General features: G+C 41.1%; 1 protein-coding gene and 1 long non-coding RNA gene across 6 annotated transcripts in view; one reads left to right on the top strand and one right to left on the bottom strand.

Moving 5' to 3' along the window:
• Positions 1-10,546, top strand: part of LOC143026507 (lysosomal cobalamin transporter ABCD4-like) — a 78,358-nt gene extending 67,812 nt beyond the window's left edge. For all 5 annotated transcript variants that reach the window (XM_076187032.1, XM_076187031.1, XM_076187029.1 and 2 more), the window contains 6 exons: positions 1,554-1,709; positions 1,860-1,939; positions 3,622-3,752; positions 6,648-6,850; positions 7,333-7,475; positions 9,453-10,546. In XM_076187032.1, coding sequence (XP_076043147.1) covers positions 1,554-1,709; positions 1,860-1,939; positions 3,622-3,752; positions 6,648-6,850; positions 7,333-7,475; positions 9,453-9,753 — 1,014 coding nt within the window. In that variant the 3' untranslated portion in view covers positions 9,754-10,546. The remainder of the gene's footprint in view (positions 1-1,553; positions 1,710-1,859; positions 1,940-3,621; positions 3,753-6,647; positions 6,851-7,332; positions 7,476-9,452) is intronic.
• Positions 10,294-16,650, bottom strand: part of LOC143026509 (uncharacterized) — a 48,810-nt gene continuing 42,453 nt past the window's right edge. The window contains exon 3 of the long non-coding RNA XR_012966495.1: positions 10,294-10,407. This is a non-coding gene — a long non-coding RNA (uncharacterized LOC143026509). The remainder of the gene's footprint in view (positions 10,408-16,650) is intronic.

Below are 16,650 nucleotides of genomic sequence, written 5' to 3'. Positions count from 1 at the left end.
TTATAAAGATGCCAGATGTTTTTAATTTAGCGATTTTTAAGTCCCTAAAGTCTACTTACGAAAATTGTATTTTTGAATAGCAGAGAACTGTGAAGCCAAAATCCATAAAGTGTATTGTTACATATTTACTTGCCAAAATACATAAGAAAATCTTTATAAACGATTCGTTTGGCTGAAAATTGCTGCGGGGTAAGTGGAGTAAATCTGTCCACCCATTTTTCGCACTTATAAAGCAGGTAAAAATTGACCAAGTCCACGGATGCCAGATGATTTACTCCCATATTACTCTCACTTAATTTCTGTTGTTGAAACTTTGCTGTTTCAAAAAAATGTTATTTTTAGACTAATTTTATATAAGGAATACAAAAATAAAAGTAAAAATTAATATAATTTACTTTAACGTTTACTCTGACTTGTGCTGCTATTTTAAAAGCATCGACATTGGCAAAATATTGCCAATGCTGAATCCCATTCTAAAAGAAAAAATGCCAATTTGCTTTGATGTTGATTCACCAAAAAAGTGCTGATTCTTGCTGATGCCGATTAATCGGCACACCCCTAGTCTTGCTATACGGTTTCCGACTCAGGACAATGGGCAAGATGCAGGGATAACCTGTCATCCAGGAGGAGCTAAGAAAAGAGGGAGGGAGGGGTAGTGAATGAAAGTGGAGTATGTGGGGATGCAGTGGGTACCTCCCCTGTAAGGGGGAAAAAACCCTTGGTATATGTATGTATGTATGTATGAGAGGTAAGGAAATAGGAGAAGGGAAATGCAAAGTGAGGAAGGGGGTGGGCAAAGAGGAGAGCAGATGTAAAGTGGGGTTAGAGTTCGATACAAATTTTAGGGGTTGCGAGTGAGGGTAGTGGAACAATTTGGGTGGAGGTAAACTATAAAGGGAAGTAAGTAAATGTGTGGGGGAATGAAAAATGCCACGAGAAATAGGTATGATGAGCACAAACAGAAGACTACAAAAGGGTGCTGTACCTACAACACTGCATGGGCCAGAGACTGATTTTAAATAAGGCTGTAAAGAGGAATTTCAGTGTGCTTGGGATGAAGTGTAAAAAATATGGTAAGGGTTATGAAGATGGGTCAAGTAAGAAATGTGTGGTGAGAGGGAGAGCTGAAATAGAGAGCTGATAGGGTTGGTAAAAAAAAATACTGGGATGGTTTGGGTATATGGAAAGAATGAATAAAAACAAAAAATCTCTAGTTGATAGTGGGGTGGGGCTGTGTCTTGCTGCATTGCCTCTGACCTGAGCAATGGGCAGTGGACAGGAATGGCCCATCATCCACAAGGGTAGGGGTAGGGAACAATTTGTTTTTTTGATGAGTGAGGGGTGAGTATGCTTTGACTTTGCCACCCTTCTTGTAAGGGGAAATTGCCTTTTGGTATGTATATGTATGTATAGTCCTTAAAGATTGAATGGAAAATCCAGTCATCTCTGGAACACAAGCTTAATTTCATTGGGAAAATATGTATTAGATGACTCAGTTATGTACCTAGATTGAACAATTTATTCTTAATTTGTTAACATTGTTTGAATTTCAGAATGCTTTTGTCTGCATGACCTTAATGTACAGCTTTAGTCAGCTGGTAGATTTAACAGTGTCCGTGGTTGACCTTTCTGGAGTAACTCATCGAGTTGCACAACTTATTGAACAGTTACTTATCTTGCAACAAGAGTGGGACATAAGTAATGTTCAGGTAAATATTGCAGAAGTATTTAAGAATGTGGTATGCATCATTTACAAACAAGCATAAACTTTTGTATTTTTTGAACATGCAAAAAAATCATGCACATTTGATATGTACCAAACTGAACTATGTACCTACTCATAATTTTTCTATTTGTAGGCCACCTCATCATTCAGCAGCCTAGTGAAAGCCTCGCAGGCAAAAACAAAAAGCAGAAGTTCATCCTCTATAGAAAATAGGTTAAAATCATTTAATTTATAGTTCTATAATGTATTAAGGGCAGTCAATTTTTTTTACGAGAGTAGAGAGTCTGTGTGAGGATTGGAAATGGAGAGACCAAGTGGTTTGAGGTAAATGTGGGGGTTGTATCAGGGCTGTGTAATGTTGCCATGGCTGTTCATTGTGTATGTGAATGGGGTGGTATGGGAGGTAAATACAGGAGTAATGGGCAGAAGTTTGGAGATGGGTAAAGATAGTGGAGAGAAGTGGGAGTTGAGCCAGTTGTTTGGAGATGACACTGCACTTGTGGCAGGGTCAGAGAAGAGTATAAGGCAGTTAATGATGGAATTTGGGAAGGTATGCAATAGGAGAAAGTTGAAGGTAAATGTGGGTAAAAGTAAGGTGATGAAATATACAAGGGAAAGGATGGAGGAAGTAGACAGTTTTAAGTATTGGGGTTGCATGTGGCAGAAAATGGAGGAGTGAAGATAGAGGTACACTAGATTGAGAGAAGGGGATTGAAAAGTGACATGAGTAATAGGCATTTGGAAATGGATGCGCAGAGGTTATATGAAGAGGTGACCATGCCTATGACACTGTATGGGATGGAAACTTGGAATTTAAGAGAGGCAGAAAGGAGAAGTTTAAATGTGTTTCAGATGAAGTGTCTGAGAAATATGGTAGGGGTTACAAGGATGGATAGAGTGAAAAATGAGGAGAGCAGGGGTGGAAAGTAAGCTGACAGAGAGGGCTGATGAAAGATTTATGGGATGGTTTGGACACATAAAGAATGAGTGAAGAAAGATTAGAAAAGAGAGGTGGATGGAGTGAAAATGAGGGGATGACCGAGGATGAGATGGATGGATGGGGTGAAAGGGAGAAGGCAGGGGATAGGGGTGAGTAGAGAATTGTTGTGTATGGATGATGTTTTGACACAACCTGAAGGAATTTATTCCCATCTTCTCTATTTTCCACATGAGGGAGGTCTGTGTGTAAGTGATGTTGCTTTGCTGTGGATGTGCTGTGTCTCAGAGCATTGCTTCTAACCCAGGTAGTGGGCAGGAGACAGGGATGACCCTTCATTCATGAGGAGCTAAAATAAGAGGAAAGCAAGGGTGGTAGATGGAATGGGTGGGATTGGGTGCATGCATGCCTTTGACTTGGCTACTTCCCTTTATAAGGTGGAGCCCTTGGTAGATAGGTGTATGTATATATATATATAATATATATATACATACATACATATACCAAGGCTTTTTTCCCCTTCCAAGGGAGGTAGCCAAAAAGGGAAAGGCATAAAAACACTCCCACCCATTTCATCCCTAAATACACTCCACACCCCTCCCACCCTCCCTCTCATCTGAGCACCTCCTGGATGACGGGTCATCCCTGCACCCTGCCCACCGCCCTGGGTCAGAAGCAGTGTCGCAAGACACAGCACATCCACAGCAAGGCCGCTTCATTTAATCGGCGACCCCCCCTGCATATAAGGAGAGGACGGGGAGAAATCCCTTCGGGCTGCGTCAAAATTTACTCACACATACTATCCCCCCCCCCCCGCCCATTCCTCCTCATGCAATCACAACATCATCCATATATATATATAATATATATATATATATGTACACACACATTTGTGTGTGCATGTGTATATATATATATATATATATATATAATTTTTTTTCTCTTCCGCTCTTTTTAGTGAACTACTTTTGTCAAGTCCTGAAGAAGAAGTTCTTCCTAAAGTGGAAGGAATTCCACAGGTGGACATTGCCTACATTCTTAACATGGTTACTATTTCAACTATTTCAACACATGAAGTTCTTATCAAAGGTAAGGATTTAAAACAGTGTGTGTTGTTTTCCCTCTATCTCTCTTTTTTATGAACTCTAGAGAACTTCACGTCCTGACTGTTAATGAGGTTAATGGGAAAGTTTAGTCAAATGAAGGAAAGTGAGGTGGCTTGTAGCCATCACCTTTGCTGCATGTGCTTGGACTATTGGGGACAACAGTCACTGCTGGGAATTGGAGAGAAGTGCAGGATTTGAACCCATAACTAAGTGAATGCAAGATGAGTGCATTTGCAATGATGCCACCATGGTATGATTTTTTTTTTTTTTTTTTTTTATCCAATCAGTTTGGGCAGGTCACTGCCAGGGATTGAAGAGGAGTGCATGATTCAAACCCCACAACTAAGCAAATGCAAGACCAGCATGCCTCCAGTTACACCACCAACACAATAATGAGCAAGGAAAGACTGGCAAAAGGAGTATGGAAAGCAGAAGTAGAGTGAACTTGAGGGGAAGTCTGAGAATGAGGTGGATAGATGGGGTGAAGGGTGCCTTTTGTAAAAGGGGGATGTCAATTGACAGGGAAGGGGTGAAGGCAAGAAATAGGTGTGAGGGGTGAAAGATTGAGAAGGGACTGATTTGACACAGCCCAAAGAGATTTCTTCCTATCGTCTCTATTTTCGCATAAGGGGACAAGGAGGGAGGGTTGCCATGTAAACGAAGTGATGGGGCCATACTGTGGGTGTGCTGTGTCTTGCTGCATTACTTTTGACCCAGGTAGTGAGTAGGGGGACAGGGATGACCCTTCATCTACAAGGAGCTTATATAAAGGGGAAACTAATGGGCGATGGATGGGAGTGGGATGAGTTGGGGTGGTTGGTTACCTCCCTTATGTGGAGAAGAAGCCTCTTGGTATATAGATAGTCTCCCACACCATTGAAACCTCAGTTGACCATCAAGAATTCAGCAAATATTCATGCAATACTTATCCATATATAAGAAAAGGACAGGAGACCTATCTACACTGGAAGTCACTGATAAAATCCTTCCCACAACACTGCCTAAGTGAGCCCTCCAGTGCCCCCTGCATTACCTTAGCAACCTTAACAAATTGTCAAATCCCAACTGAAGCCATTCATCAAGAATCTCCCACCTGTCTATCTTTTCAACATATATCAACATAATTTTTATGACAATCATATGTAGGATTTGAACCCACTGCTTTCGGCCACCTGTAAGATTACCTTCACAGAGCCTTAACCCACTATGAATACCATTGACTAAACCAACATGGGTGGCCGAAAGCAGTGGGTTTGAGTCCTACATGCGACCGTCATAAAAATGATCAGATTAATGTCACTGTCACTAGTGAATTTCCCTCAAAATATCAATATGTACACCGATGGCCCCCACTCAAACCATGGGCGAGGTTATGCAGCAGTGTTACATAGTAAATCCTTTGCCCCAGGTAACTAGTTATGGCCACTGGGCTGGTCTCTAAGTCACTCAGAGAAAAAAGGTACAGAACTACCTCTCATTAACAGATGTTTATTAGCTGTGTTTGTGGTGTTTTTGGTGCTGTTGTTTAGTGCTGTGCAATCGCTATGCCTCCCAAAAACCACTCCAAATCAACGGATTATTCACATCAATGGACACCGTTACTCCCCTTTTAGTCCGTTAATGAGAGGTAGTACTGTACAGCAGTGTCACCAGCTGAAACAAGATCTGGATTTCACCCTCCCATCACCTCAGTCTTTACTGCCAAACTTTGCTCTCCTCATTTCATCTTATATAATCATATTTGATTCACAAGTGCCCTACAAGCAACCTCCACCTCCAATTCCCATCACTCACTGGTCCATAAAATCTACTCATGAATCATCTAAATCTATATCCTTCTGGTGAGTGCCTTTCCATGACTGACTATATATTTTGAAAGACAGCATCCACTCCTTTCAGGGCTTCCACCCTACTGCCAGTAACAGACAGTTATCCGATTCTTTGATCAGCAATGCTAAATATGTGGTAAGGACACTGGGAGCAACACCCAACAAATCATTAAAAATCAAACACATACATCCATAGTTGTCCTCACACTAGCATAACTCATATCTTAAAACAGCACTAATATGTCTAAAAACAAGGTATACCCACTACACACATGGCCACCTCACGGCAGAAAATGACCCACCCATTTGCCAATATCATACATACAAATAGAATGCCCAGTATACGCAACACCAAATTCTGATTAACAAAACATTAATACCTACACCATCTTATCACAACTTCCTACAGAAAACAGGACTATTAACCAGATTATGAATACCACAAATTGACTAAACCAACACATGAAATGTAAGATAATACATGCCAATGGTGCAAGATTGTCCACAAGGTTAACTACAGTCCACGTATTTAGGTCACTGTCCATCACTAAAACAATACCAGTAACTGAATAGGTCTGGCTATAGAAACAAAGTGCCCTAGATACAGCCATTGTACAGAGGACACCATGCACATCTTACATTGCCATACCCTAGCTATTTCTAGACAACACAATATTTATATCTTAATCCAATCCAGTGACTGTTGCTGGTTGCCTGGGAGTCACAGGTATGGAAAAAAGACCCGAGGCAACAGGTCGATTGATGTCTCATACTCTCATTATTTATCTTTTTCTTTACCCTTTTCTTATATGATCTTTGGTTACCTCCCTTATAAGGGAGAGGAAGCCCTAGTATATAGATAAATTGTATGTTCTTACTCAGCTATATGCACATAAGTCCAAGTAATGCTGGTTGGCAATTTGTAATTTCTAAGTAGTTTCCTTGTTGGACATAAACTTGTAGTTATAGACCACAAAATGAAAAAATAAGAAGGGAAGGTATTTTTTCAGACTGAAGATGTGTAACTGGATCATACTTTGTTTTTGTAGATTTAAATCTGGAAATATGTCGAGGAAATAACCTGCTCATCATGGGACCAAGCTCTAGTGGGAAGTCCAGCTTGCTGAGAGTTTTACGAGGGATGTGGCCCGTAGACAAAGGATCAGTGGGACACAGCTTCCCACCTGGTCCAAAAGCAGTCTTTTACTTACCTCAGAATGGTTTGCTAACCAGTGGATCGCTGCTTGAACAGGCAAGAATCTCCTTTCCTTGAGGCACCTCTGTTTCTAATATAGTTTCCCCTGTCCACAGTATGTTTGTGTAAACAAGAGGTAAATATGCAATGGTTACTCTTAAATTGCTCAGAATGTATTAGAAGGTTAAGCTTTGACTACACTTAACCTCTCTAGTATGATGACACCTACAAGGATGCCAGTGTTGGTGTCTCATATTTTTTTTGTAGTTGTATATGAATTATCCCCAGATTCTGTGAACTGGTTTGATCACGTTTTCTGTGTTTATTATTACTCAAAGTAAAAGAGAACTAGTAATACAGCAGTGACTTTATATTTTATAATGCAAGTAGTGTGATGCATCATACATATGGCAGCCAATGCTATGCTCGAGAATTTGACTCATACTGAAGTGATTAATAGAACCAGCAAGGATAACCTACTTTGTATAATCAACATCTTTGTTTCTTCCTCTCTCATGAAATTATGTCATCACTTCCAGATTGTGTACCCATTGAAACTGGATCCAAATTATCCCATCAGTCCAGAGGACCAGGAAGAAATAATTATCCACTTGGAGTTATTGTGCATGAAGAATTTAGTCACCCGATGTGGGGGGCTCACTGTTGACCCCAGATGGAATTGGTGAGTAGAACTGCTATGATATTAAATGTGTTATTAATTTATTAGTATCCACACAGAATACTGTGTTTTTAATGTTTTGTTGCTAAATGTTCACTAATAAATCCCCATCTGGGGTATTGGCTGCATGTTATTGTGAAGTTGAAATCTGTTCAGTAGCATGCAGCTGATACTTTAGGGTCTATATGGGGCACCCTGATGGACCAGATCCACACATCATTTTTGTCTGAGAGAGGAAATCTCTAGTCATCGAGAAATTATGCTACTTTATTATACTGAGACTATCCCTCCATTATGCTGTTGCCCCACTCTTAATGCTGTCCTGTACCACTTCTCTAAATATACATTTCCTTTTTCACTGAACCCTGTGTTAGGGGAGAAAGAATACTGTCACCAAGTGTACCCACATTAGTCGTAAAAGGTGACAAAAGTGGAATGGGGATGGGACTAGGCATCCTTCTCTCTGTAGCCCCAAAAGGGACATTCCTAAAAAAGGCAAAGGCATAGGAGGGTCTGGGAGGAGTTTTCCAACCAATACCACAAGGCTTAGGTCTTTTAATGTGTGTGGATGTGGTACAGATGAAAGTAAAAGAGAAGATACAAGTAAAATGTTTGTGACAAGGAAGATAGATGTGTTGGCATTGAGTGAAACTGAATTGAAAGGGAGGGATGAGTTTGGGAGTGTAGTTGGGAGGGTGTCAGGAGTGAAGAGAGGACAAAGGAGAGAATGGGTAACCATACCAGTAAATGAAGAGACAGGTAAATGTGTAGTGGAGTGGAAGGAGGTTTCTTCAAGGTTAATGTGGATGAACATGAAACTGGAAAGAGAGATGTGTCTTTGTAAGTGGTTATGGGCCTGGTAGTGAGAAGAATGTAGAGCAAAAGGAGGCTTTTTGGATAGATTTAAAGGAGTGCATAGAGGGTTTAGGGAGAAATGTCAGTGTAGTGGTATTGGGAAATCTCAATGTTAAGGTAGGAGATGAATCAATAGATGGAGTGGTTGGGAAGTGTGGAGTTCCAGAAAAAAATTGTAGTGGATAGTTGATGGTGATGTGTCTAGAGAGTTGATGATAGCACAGTGTTCACAAAGAAAGTCAAGCATAAGTATATATGGGAGAGAGTGGTGGGTGGAAGGGTGGTAGATAGGGCTTTAATAGACTATATAGTGGTAACCAGGAGAAGAGTAGGAAGAGTTCTGGATGTACATGTTCTTAGGGGAGAGAGTGGGGGATATCAGATTATTTTTTGGTGGAGGATAGATGGGGAAAAGGAAAAGGACAGAAGGTAGGGAGGTGCTTAAGCTGAAACTAGAAAGGAAAGAAGGAAAAGGACAGAAGGTAGGGAGGTGCTTAAGCTGAAACTAGAAAGAAAAGAAGTACAAGAAGTTGAGAGAAGAGTGGAAGTGAAAGATTGAGTAAGACTGGGACTCGGGGAGGAATGGGGAGTCTTTCAAGGAGGGAGTCACAAGGTGTGGAAAGATGGTGTGTGGAACGTGGAGAATGGGAGGAAATAGAAGTAAGGGTAGAGAGTGGTGCGATGTGACCTGAAGGATTTCTCCTTGTCTTGTCTGTTTTATGTACAAGTGGATGACGTTGGAGGGTCAGTATGTTACAAAGTATTGAGGGTAAACCAGCTTTGGCTGTCTAGCTTTACCTGTGGAGATTTTGTGTCTTGCTACATCATTTCTAACTCAGGCAGTGGGCAGGGGGACAGGGATGACCCATCATCCACAAGGAGGTAAAAGGAAAAGGAAAATGAATAGTTTTTGGATGGGTATGGGATGGATGAAAGGTGGGAGCATGCCATGACTTATCACCTCCATATAATGGTGAAAAGGCCTTTAAGTATGTGTTTTGAAGATTGGAGTGATAGAATAGCAGTTGTGATCTCAGTTTAAGCATTTATTTAAGGTTTGTTTCAATTTTGATCAAGGTTTTGTCCCATCAGTGCTAATGATGTTTCACTGGTTTACAACTTCAGGTATGATATCTTATCTCCTGGGGAGATACAGCGAGTATGCTTCATGCGTGTCTTCTATCATCAGCCACAGTTTGCCATCCTGGATGAAGCCACAAGTGCACTTAGTCTTGATATGGAGGACCTACTGTACACAAAGTGCTGTGACCTTGGGATAACTCTTGTCAGTGTAGGGCATAGGGAAAGTCTCCTAAAGTATCACCACACCCTATTGCGTCTTGATGGGAAAGGTGGTTGGAATTTAATGCCCATTAATGATAGTGGAGCCAGATCTAGAGTAGGGAGTGAAGCTGGTTCCTCATAGTGTAAATTATTTGTAAATCACGAGATGTTCTCCCAAGGAAAAGACGGTAGAGTTGGTTAGAAAGTTGTAGTATAGTACAACACAGGGACCACAATATATGCAATAGATTTTTCTAATGGTAATAAAGGTGTCAATTTATTATTTTCTTTAATAGTTTCTGCTTTTACCCATACGGTAGTATACTTCATGAATTGTGATCTGCCAAACACAAAATAGTTTTATACAACTGAGAGTGAATGATTGAATACTGTTCAAAATCCCTGTCAGCTCAGAATTAATCTCTCAGCTACATAGCTAAATATAATAATAACAATAATATATGTAAACCCTTCAGCATGGTGACAGTGTTTTGTTCTAGTTATGTTAGACAATTTTATCTGACTGAAAACAAAATGGGATCTTTATTAATGTAGACCAGGGGTTGTCAACCTCTAGCACATGACAGGGTTGACTGGTAATCTTGTTATAGTATCTGAAAATAACATCACTACTTCAAATAAACAAATTGTCCCCACTGTAGTAAAACAGTGCATATGAATTGGCATTCACTTGCACACTAAGAAGCATTTGGTGCACAGGGTAGACCTTGTCTTACTCCACAGTTCATTCCTTCGTTGAATCAAATTGTCTGCTAGATGTCATCTGTAACAGAGCCTGTAAAATATTTCACCATATTGAAAGGGTTGAATGTTCCATTATGTTGAGAGATGAGTGTATAAAGATAGATACAACATTAAAAAGGTAAATTTTATGGGGTTGAGGAAATTCTTTGAAGAAACCAATTGGAGGGAATTGAGGGAATAAAAAAAAGGGGGGGGGAATTTGTTAAACTTTTACAACTCTCATGTAAAAAAGATGTGATAAGACTGAAACTATATAAAAAAAAATGGCATAGGATGGAGAAAGGGAAGTAATAAAGTATTGGAAAAAAAAATATAAAAGTCAAAAAGGAATGCATGAGAATCCATAATGAGGAAGAAGTTTTTAAAATTGTACAATTGCTAAATGTAAAGAAAAACATGAACTATTCCAAGGGTTTGTGAAAAGTTATAATTGTTGCCTCAAGTTTGACTGGAACTCAGCAGCTCCACAGTAGCTGACAACAATCTTTGGACCCAACCATAGATCTCTTGGTGAAGAAACAGTGTTGTATTAGTGAGGGGCAGTTTTCTCACTGGTGTATAGTAGTAAGAGATGAGCAATCGCTCTAATTATATTGAAAGTTGGAGTTAACACGATTGACAAATCTTGGGCCCAGTGCAGAGCTCAAGTGTAAGCCTCCATGAGGACATTCAGACTATGGTGAGGATGTTGATGAGTTTTGAAGATGGTGGCAGGACCACCATGTGTATATACTTGTCAATGAATTGGGACACACAAGCTGTTCACACTCATTCACTCACTTCAATGGTGCTTTAGGCCTTTTGAGGCCCCTGACTGCAATTTGCCATCATTGTCTTATGTGCCTATGGCTTTAAGTTAGAAACATTTCACTTTCCTCACTTCCTTGTAGAAGCCTCTTGTCTCATTGCTTAAGTTATCCTCTTCTATCTTTTGAATTTTGTTGTTCAGGAAATGCTATTTCCCCTGCCTTGTAACTATTTGCTGCTCTGTGATTCTAAAAAGATGGATTTAAGGTCCTTGCTACCAAGATCTCCTAGATATTTGTTTAATTTTTTATTTGCTATCATCGACTCTCTTTTTAGACACATCTCCACCATCAACTCTCCACTCCATCAGTTGGTTCATTTCCTACCCCAGCATTAAGGTCTCCCAATACTACTACATTAACATTCCTCCCTAAGCCCTCTATGCACTTATTTAAATCTATCCAAAAAGCCTCCCTTTCCTCTACACTCTTCTCACTACCAGGCCCATATGCACTTACAAAAACCCACATCTCCTTTCCCAGTTTCACCTTCATCCACATTAACCTTGAAGAAACCTCCTTCCACTCCACTACACGTTTACCTATCTCTTCACTTACTAGTATAGCCACCCCTTCTCTCCCTCGCCCTCTCTTCACTCCTGAGAACCTCCCAACTACACTCCCAAACTCACACTCGCCCTTCCCTCTCAACTTAGTTTCACTCAAAGCCAACACATCCATCTTTCTTCTCACAAACATACTACCTATCTCTTCCCTTTTACTCTCATCTGTACCACATCCATGCACATTAAAAGATCCAAACCTTAGGGTGCTGGTTGGAAAACTCCTAGACCCTCTTATGCCTTTACTTTTTTTAGGAATGTCCCCTGTGGGGCTACAGGGAGAAGGATGCCTAGTCCCAATCCCTGTCCCGTTTTTCTTGCCTCTTACAATCCAAGTGGGAATACTTGGTGGCAGCATTCTTTTCCCCCACCACAGGGTAGGCAAAACAAGGAAATGAAATTCAGAGAAATGGTAGAGGACAGCAACAAGGGGTTGGGGGACAGCATAATGGAGGGACAGTAGTAGTATAATAAAAGTTTCATTATTTCTCTGTGATGATAGCAAATACAGTGTTTTGGAAGAAAGTCAAGCATATGTACACATGGGAGAGGGTGGTCGATGGAAGGGTGGTAGATAGAGTGTTAATGGACTATGTAGTGGTAGATATGAGTATAATAGGAAGAGTTAAGGATGTACATGTTCAAAGGGGAGAGAATGGGGGAATATCAGATCATTTTTTGGTGGAAGGTAAGTTGAGAGTGGAGGATAGATGTAGAAAGAGGAAAAGGACAAAAGGTAGGGAGGTGCTTAGAGTGAACTCTGAATGAGAAGGAAAAGGAGGAGTACAAGAAGAAGCTGAGAGAGGAGTGGGAGTGAAGGATAGAGTAGAACTAGGAGTGGAGGAGGAATGGGGATGGTTCAAGGAGGGAGTCACAAAGTGTGCAAAGATGGTGTGTGGAACAAGAAGGATGGGAGGAAATAGAAGGAAGGGTAGTGAGTGGTGGGATGAGGAAATAAAGGTTGTTGAAGAGAAGAAATAAGCTTTCACAGCTTAGTTACAAAATAGGATGAGGGAGTCATATGAGAGGTACAAAGAAAAGAGAAGTAAAGCACAAGGTAAAGGAGTCAAAGAGGAGAGCAGATGTGAAATGGGGAAAGAATATGACAGAAAATTTTGAAAGTAATAAAAAGATGTTTTGGAAAAAAATTAAGAGAGGAAGAGGAGGCGAATCAAGTAGAGAAGAAAAGGTAAAAGGTGCAGATGGTGAGATGATAATAGAAGAGAGGGAAGTAAGAGGAAGATGGGCAGAGTATTTTAGGGAGTTGCTAAATGTGAAGGATTGGGAGGGAAAGATAGTTGCGGTGGGAAATGCTAAGAAAATGAGTGATGAGTGAGGAAAATGGAGGAGAAATAAGGAAGGATGAAGTGAAGGCAGTTGTTAAGATGATGAGAGCAGATAAGGCACCTGGTCTGGATGGATGCCATGCAGAATGTCTAAAAAAGGAGGTACAGTGATGGTGGACTGGCTGGTGAGGTTATTTAATGTTTGCTGGAGAGAGGGTAGAGTGCCAGAGGACTGGAGGAGTGCCTGTATAGTTCCACTTTACAAGGGAAAAGGGGACAAGTGTGAGTGTAGTAGTTTCAGAGGGATTAGCTTGTTAAGTGTAGTTGGGAAGGCTTATGGGAGGATCTTGATTGAGAGGATTAGGAGAGGAACAGTGTGGATTTAGGACAGGTAGAGGTTGCGTAGATCAGATTTTTGTGGTAAGACAGATATGTGAGAAAGCTATAGGAAAAGGTAAGGATGTTTTTTTGGCTTTTATGGATCTGGAAAAGGCTTATGACAGGGTAGACAGGAGGGCACTGTGGAAGGTTTTGTGGATATACGGGATAGGAGGAAAGCTTTCAGGAGCTGTCAGGAGTTTTTATGAGAGTAGTAGAGTATGTGTCAGGATTAGAAATGGAGAGAGTGAGTGGTTCAAGGTAAAGGTGAGACTTTGTCAGGGATGTGTTGTGTCACCCTGGCTGTTCAACTTATACATGGATGGGGCGGTGCGAGAGGTAAATGCAAGGGGGTAGGTCAGGGGTTGGAGATGGTTAAAAAAAAATGAGAAAAATGGGAGGTGAGCCAGCTGTTGTTTGTGGATGACACTGCACTTGCAGCAGGATCAGAGGAGGGATTGAGTCAGTTGGTGACAGAGTTTGGGAGAGTGTGTGAAAGAAGAAAGTTGAAGATAAATGTGGGTAAAAGTAAGGTGATGAGACTGGAAGTGAGCATTAAGGGAGAGTGACTGGAAGAAGTGGATAGTTTTAGATACTTGGGTGTGAATGTGGCAGGAAAGGGTGGAGTGGAGGTGGAGGTAGAATGTTGATTGAGAGAAGCGAGTAAATGCCTTGGTGGATTAAAAAGTGTAATGAGAAATAGACATTTGGGAATGGATGCTAAGAGGAGATTGTGAGTGTAGTAGGAGTGATTGTGCCAACAACACTGTATGGTGCAGGAACATGGAACAAGAGAGGAAGAGAGAAGGAGTTTGAATGTATTTGAGATGAGGTGTCTGAGAAGTATGATAGGGGTTACTAAGCTGGATAGGGTGAGAAATGAGGAGGTGAGGAGGAGAATGGGGTGGTAAGAGAGTTGGAGATAGGGTGGATGAAAGAGTATTGGGATGGTTTGGACACATGGAAAGAATGAGTGAAGAAAGACTAGTAAAAGAGGTATGGAAGGCAGATGTGGAGGGAGTGAATATGAGGGGGTGACCTAGGATGAGATGGATGGATGGGGTGAAAGGGGCTTTGGGGAAGAGGGGAATGTCTGTTGAGGAAGGACAGGAGAGGACAGAAGACAGGGGTGAATGGAAAATGATGGATGATGATGTGATGCATGAGGTGAAATGGGAGGGTGAGGTAGTATGTTTGAGAAAAATTTGACGCAGCCCAAAGGGATTTCTCCCCGTCTTCTCCTTTTCTGCATGAGGGGACAGAGAGGTGGGGTTGCTAATTTAATGAAGCAGCCTTGCTGTGGATGTGCTTTGTCTTGCGACACTGCTTCTGACCCAGGGCAGTGGACAAGATGCAGGGATGACCCGTCATCCAGGAGGTGCCAAGATAAGAGGGAGGGAGGGGAGTGGAATATGTAGGGAATGGGATGGGTGGGAGTGGTTTCTATGCCTTTTTCGTTTTGGCTACCCCCCCTGTGTAAGGGAGAAAAATCCTTTGGTAGATGTATGTATCAAGATTATCTTGTTTCTTCTATTAGATTTAGAGCCTGAATATGGTTGCAAAGATCAAGACCGAAATCCTCCAGCACCTTAAGATTTTTAAGTTTATCAATATGAATTGCTTGCTCTACTAATCCCTAACACTAATGAACTCTTAATTTTCAATTTTATATTAGCACAGACCAAAAATTGGTCAGCATTATCATATAACCTCAGAAGCTACTTACATTACATATATATCTAAATCTTCTTAAAATAGGGACTTCATCTGTTTGGTTAAAAGTCATTTTATGGCTAGCTTTTCATAGAAATAGTGTATTCACCACTTGAGTTCATGGCAGCTGCCCAGTGGGCCAATCTTTCAGCACTGTCATTGTTCATATTGTGGAGAGCATGTCTTCCAATTGTACCTATCCATACTTTTGATCTGCCAACTTTTGCACTGAAATCTCCAAGGATTACTTTAATATCATAGCCAGGTAGATTCTCTATGCAGTGTGATACAGTTGTAAAATTCATCTTTGATCTTATCTGCAGAGATGTTGAACTTTCTTGCTTTCAGACCAATGTATAGTCTTTCATTAATATAATTAATATTTAGGATGGCCCCAAGGTTTTTCTTGCTGAGTAGAAAGTGCTTATTGTCATTTTGGCCACTGCATATCATCCCATAGCTGTTCTGATGTGTACTGCCTTGGCCTGGCCAGCATACCTCTTGTAAGGTAAAGATTTCAGTACCATATATTTTAACTTCATTTGTAGTTTGATGTATAATGCCAGGTCTGAAGGCACTTCTAATATTACATGTTCCAAATCTAAGTCCACTTTTCCATCACAGTTGTCATGTAGTTAAAGATCCATCAAGATTCTCTTTTGTAGTTTCAGTAACAGTGGGTTTAAGGTGGAGGGATTGTTAGCTCCCACACCCAAGCCAATTTATATTATCTGACATTTGGTCATTGGAGTGGTTGTGCCAACAGCATTGTATGGGGCAGAAACATGGAACATGAGAGAGGAAGGGAGAAGGAGTTTGAATGTGTTTGAGATGAAATGTCTGAGAAGTATGATAGGGGTTACTAGGCTGGATAGAGTGAGAAATGAGGAGAACAGGGGTGGAAAGGGAACTGGAGATAGGGTTGATAAAAGAGTATTAGGATGGTTTGGACACATGGAAAGAATGAGTGAAGAAAGATTAGTAAAAGAAGTGTGGAAGGCAGAAGTGGAAGGAGAGAATATGAGGGGGCGTCCTAGGATGAGATGGATGGATGGGGTGAAAGGAGCATTACAAAAGAGAGGAATGTCTGTGGAGGAAGGACGGGAGAGGACAAGATAGGGGTGAATGGAGAGGGGTTGTGTATAGATGATGCTGTGATGCATGAGGGGGATGGGGGGTGAGGAGGTATGTATGGAGAGAGAAAAAAAAAAAAAAAAAATTGACACAGCCCAAAGGGATTTCTCTCCATCTCCTTTTCTGCATTGGAGGGGGTCGCCGAATTTATGAAGCGGCCTTGCTGTGTCTTGCGACACTGCTTCTGACCCAGGGCAGTGGACTGGATGCAGGGATGACCCATCATCCAGGAGGTGCCAAGATAAGAGGGAGGGAGGGTGAAGGAGAGTGGAATATATAGGAAATGGAATGGGTGGGAGTGGTTTCTATGCCTTTTTCTTTTTGGCTACCCCCCCATGATGGGGGAAAAAGCCTTTGGTATATGTATGTAGTAACAGTGGGTTTAAGGTGGAGG

Source organism: Oratosquilla oratoria, chromosome 6, assembly GCF_046742065.1.
Source record: "Oratosquilla oratoria isolate Oo_2021 chromosome 6, ASM4674206v1, whole genome shotgun sequence".
Taxonomy (NCBI): Eukaryota; Metazoa; Arthropoda; class Malacostraca; order Stomatopoda; family Squillidae; genus Oratosquilla; species Oratosquilla oratoria.
Note: the sequence above shows the minus strand (reverse complement) of the source record. Positions and strands in the feature narration are given on the sequence as shown.